The sequence below is a fragment of the Meleagris gallopavo genome, chromosome 3, assembly GCF_000146605.3.
Source record: "Meleagris gallopavo isolate NT-WF06-2002-E0010 breed Aviagen turkey brand Nicholas breeding stock chromosome 3, Turkey_5.1, whole genome shotgun sequence".
In the NCBI taxonomy this organism is placed as follows: domain Eukaryota; kingdom Metazoa; phylum Chordata; class Aves; order Galliformes; family Phasianidae; genus Meleagris; species Meleagris gallopavo.
The window spans coordinates 79,670,745-79,675,439 of record NC_015013.2 but is presented as its reverse complement, the minus strand read 5'-3'; the positions used below and the strand labels follow the sequence as shown (position 1 = coordinate 79,675,439).

The window sequence follows — 4,695 nt, the reverse complement described above, 5'->3', positions numbered from 1 at the left end:
CAGCTCGAAATTTTACTTACAGCAATGCTTTCTGGAACTAGGTTTGGGAGGAGAAAGAAATACAAGCAGCACTAAAGGAAGAATGTGAAACAAACTACATTGTGCCCAAACAAGTGAAGGAAGGAACGGGACAAATTGCAAAAGGTGATACATGAAGGAAACACGCTGCACGAAGGAGTTCCTGTGAGTTAGCAGATTTCTCCTCAGAACTATTAGTGATCACTGGAGGAACAACACCGCAATGAATGTGACTGTTTTTAACTTTTAATTGCAACTTTAATCTTGAGTACAGTAACCTTCCTTGCTGTTTCAGTTTGTAGCCAGTTATCAAGGTGCACGCAGCCCCTCATTTGGAAAAATAAAAGATCTTGTGCATCCTTATCACCAGCGCACTGTGCTGTAAGCAGAGCACACTGGTGTACCCCTCTTGCATAGGCTTGAGGGAAACCTGCAACTCCCTTGCCCAGGCTGATTTCTTAACCTCCATGAAACAACTGCCCCTGCAATTTGAAAAGGCAACAAAAAGAATCATGTTACAGCTACATAGAACTATATAAGTACTTCACATATTTAAGAATCTGTGCAGCAGTACAGGGAGTCTCCTCATCATCAGTCAGTGGGCTATCTCTCAGGACTCCTCCACAGCAGTGCTAAGCTGTGATGGCATAAAGTGCAAGCTGGAGCACCAGTTCAGCATTTTTAATTTGTATTCTTCTGATTTAAAATGGGAGAATAAAATAGAACTAACGGTGAGACTATAATAGGTCAGGCATATCAATGAAATCACATGCCCTACAAGATCTCCGTAATAAATATTATGAACAGACGTATCAGTTCCTATGGAGCTTATAAAGTTTATAATTTAGGCAGGCAGTGACTAGCTGAGGTCACCCAGTCATTCTGCAACAGTTACCTTCTGTAAAAAAGGAGCCCTGCAAACAATACAAGTAAACAGCACACCAAAAACCCATACAAAGCCCAAGAAGCATGTCTAAAAATTGTTAATGATCATGTGAACACTCTGGCAGGAATCAAGATGCTGGAGAGAATAATGGAACTTGAGGGCTCCTAAATATTTTGTTGCATACCCAATTTCTAAACAACAGAATAAATTATTAAGACAATAACCTGCGAATGTTGAAAATGCAATAATAAGCAGTACCACCTCATAAAAATATGTTTTAATTTAAACAACTTAATTTCAGTTATTGCAAATTAATCTCGCTCTTTGCAGAGATCAACCAATGCCCTGCATTGTTCACAAAGATGGGTTTATTCTTTCTCATTTTTCTGCGTTGACAGCACAGCTTCTGTTTTAACCCTAATCCGCTTTCTTCTTCTTTTCTTCTTTTCAGCAGGTTTCTGGCTCTCCTGTGTCTTCTTCTTCTTCTTCAGACAGCTGAGAGGATTGGGGCCACCTGCCCTTTTACGTTTCCTTCTCTTTTCACCTTCTATCTTTGCTAGTCCTTCTTTTTCTTTAAGTTGTACGATGCTTTGTTTCTGGTGCTCTGGAACAAGCTGACTCGTCTGCAACGTTTGAACAAATGCCAAAGACTTAGGAGAAGGTTTGTCTAGCACCATAGTGTTCTGAATAATAAAGAGGAGAGGAACGCCAGCCTTCTTTTTCACTTTGTTTGCTAAATCCTGGTCCTGTAAAATTAAATACTTCAGTCAATATTTTGAGATTAAACAGCATTTGCAATTCAAATGCACCTACTTTTAATACAAAACTATAAAGATAAATTACATTATGAAAAAGATAAGAAACTTAATCTAGTAGATATACCTGGCAGAGTCTTTCAGAGCAATTTACATTTAAATTTTTCTCCCTCTGATTAGCTGTACTTTGTTGGAAAATTTGTTGTTTCCTTTTTTCCATGCTTGTATAAGCCTACATGGATTTTTTGAGAAGTGACATTTTATTTTACTCCATAACAAGATATTTAAAACTCCTTGTATCATACATAAGTATAATAATTCTACTGTAGGCCACTGAATATATTGTATATGTTACACCTACAGTCCCAGCAGTAGACCTAAGGAAAAAAGAACCTTGCCTATCTTATTTGTACACAAGTTCTACATTCCTTAGATATTAAAAAATAATAATAATAAAATCATTTAAAACTTCTATGGTGCTGTAATACTATAAATTCACTTATCAGACTACCATGCACAGCAGTATGGGGCAGGAGATGCACACAGAAGCAGTGTGCAAACTGACATCCATTACTTTTTTTCTTACATGTTACTAGGTAGTTGGTATATTTTCTCCATTTTCTGCTATACTAAGCAACGTGCCTCTTGGTAAAACAAACAAATTGTTCAAATAATACATAACATTCCTATTTTATAATTAGCAATTACATTTTAGAGTGAGGAAGGTTTTCAAGACTAATTTCCACAAACTATACACAAATCTCATAACCAAAATTTCACTGCCCTTACGCATCAAAGGATCACACCAATTGAAATGAAGTTGCATCTCCCATGAGCATTTTTACCTGAGTAGCCACAAAGAAGTGATGAGGGTTGCCTTCCTCAACCATGGAAAGCAAACAGGCCGAGCCGCTCACAGGATCCTTGTGGTGAGAACAGCTTCGAACTTGAAAACTTTGGGCAATTAATTTTGCCCCATACAGCGCTTTGCCCAGTGATTCCAATTCTTTCAGAATGCACCTAAAACCCAAAAGTAACAGCGATTTCTGAACAATGAAATAACCGCATTTTTTTACAATAGCAAACGGTTGGCAGTATGAATTATCACGCGTGAGTTAATGGGGAACGAACAAGGCCACTTGTTCAGGCTCTGTGAGCTATAAATGGCACCCAGTAATCTGAACAGAGTAACCAACCTGAATGCTTCAGTAGCACTTCCTTGGTTCCAAACAAGATTAACCAGTAACAACAGTAAGTTACATTAAATGGATTTTAAAACGTTTTGTATCAATGGCTAAGTCCTTACTTTTATGCACATGAACCGCTACTTAACAAATAAAATTACTTGAATTAACATAAATTGATTAAACACTACATGCAAGTTAAATTCTGCATTAGTATCCATCACCTTGCTTTAGGCTTATATTAGAAGCCAAATTACTCAAGCAAAAGGAGATTCTCCAAATGATTAAAAATATGGGATTTTAAGTCTCTACAACCTTCCAATTAGACAAGAAAAAACAAAGCTGAAGTCCTTCTCTTAGCACAGCTGACACGGGCACAGGATGGTGTAGCAGAGCACAGCGAAGCTCACAATCATAACTCAGAAGCTCAGATCATAACTGGGTGAAACTCAGGAGAGAGCAAGTGATGAAACACCTACTACATGTGGAACACAGTAGGAATGCATGGCCTGATCTTTACAGCCTTTTCCAACCCGAGCAATTTTAGGATTCTATAAATGGCCTCAAGCTGCATCAGGGGAGGTTTAGGTTGGATGTCAGAAAAAACTTTACAGAAATGGTTGTTAAGCACTTGGAATAGGCTCCCCAGGGAGGTGGTCGCATCAACATCCCAGGCTGTGCTTAAAAACCATTTGGATGTGGTGCTCAGGGACATGATTCCCTGAGCACTGAGTTAGGGTAGTGTGGTTAGGTCATGGTTGCACTCAATGATCTTTAAGGTCTTTTCCAACCTGAGCGATTCTGTGACTCTATGATTCTTGAAACACAGCTTCAAGGATATGGTACTGCAGCAATTCATCACAACTGTGTATAACAAAATACTCTGGATCTTTTACTTACTTTATTATCATCTGAGAAGTAACTGTAAGGTGTTAAACAAACCCATTTTTCTTCCTAGATAATAAAATTTAGCCTTTGGGGAGAGTCTTTATGGAGACTTGAGCCTGTTCTTTTTATTTTGTTCTTTTTCTTCTGACCAGAGAGCAAGGTTATTTCCTTGGGAAAGCCCTGGCCATGTCACAAAGGTGATTCCTCACCAACTCAGTGTGCCGACAGCAGAAAAATGAGTCTGTTCAGCCTCTCTAAGCCCCAACAGGTAAAAAAGATCCACTGATATTGATTACAGAAGGAGAAAAAAGTGACATTTAAACATGACTGGAATGCAGTAACTCCCAAACCTTTTAAAGCTAAGGGCATGACTTGACAGCTTCTTCTGCTTAGAAGCACGGGTCAGTTCTGCAGTGGAACAGTGTTTAATTTTTATCCAACTATATAAATCTTCCTGATACTTTCAATACTTGCCTCCACGATGGGCAGCTTCAGGCCTCCATCACTTGATGGAACAGCACAATACACACATGCCACCTCCAGAAAAGCAGCTAGATATGAAGGAAGTTCGCTTCCTGACGGAAGCTCACCTCAGCTCAGCTCAGCTCAGCTCAGCCCAGCCCAGCCCACAGCCACGGCCCCCCGTCCGGCTCCAACCCCACCCCCCCTCCACCCACGAGGAGGTGCCGAGCAGGCGCCAAGCGCCCTACGCACGCGCAGTGCGGCCCCCGGACGCGCAGTACCGGGTGGTGCAGAGCTGCGTGGCGCCGCCCAGATACCCGGGCAGCTGCTCGCGGATCTGGATCTTGTTGCGGAGCGCGGCGTGGCAGAACGTGCCGTCCACCAGCACCTGGAAGGGCTCGCGGAACTGGAAGTTGTGCTTGTAGAAGCCCATGTTCTTCTTGGCGTGCTTCTGCCGCGTGATCTTCATGGCGGCGCCGCCGGAAGCCGTGCGGAGGGGCGG

The 4,695-nt window shown here is 41.3% G+C and overlaps 1 protein-coding gene across 1 annotated transcript; it reads right to left on the bottom strand.

Annotated features, from left to right (window-relative positions):
* Nucleotides 1-242: 242 nt before the first annotated feature.
* Nucleotides 243-4,689, bottom strand: UTP23 (UTP23 small subunit processome component). Its single transcript, XM_003205253.4, has 3 exons — nt 4,475-4,689; nt 2,505-2,679; nt 243-1,650 (listed from the first exon to the last, which is right to left on the bottom strand). The coding sequence occupies exons 1-3, from the start codon at nt 4,660-4,662 to the stop codon at nt 1,273-1,275; spliced, it is 741 nt and encodes a 246-aa protein (XP_003205301.1). The 5' UTR covers nt 4,663-4,689; the 3' UTR covers nt 243-1,272.
* Between the last annotated feature and the right edge of the window lie 6 nt (nt 4,690-4,695).

Excerpts from the sequence above, each read along its gene's own strand:
- UTP23 (XM_003205253.4), bottom strand. The coding sequence starts at position 4,662 with ATGAAGATCACGCGGCAGAAGCACGCCAAGAAGAACATGGGCTTCTAC. Across the intron at positions 2,680-4,474 it reads ACGCAGCTCTGCACCACCCG|GTGCATTCTGAAAGAATTGG; the intron begins GTACTGCGCGTC and ends TTTGGGTTTTAG. Across the intron at positions 1,651-2,504 it reads ACTTCTTTGTGGCTACTCAG|GACCAGGATTTAGCAAACAA; the intron begins GTAAAAATGCTC and ends TTAATTTTACAG.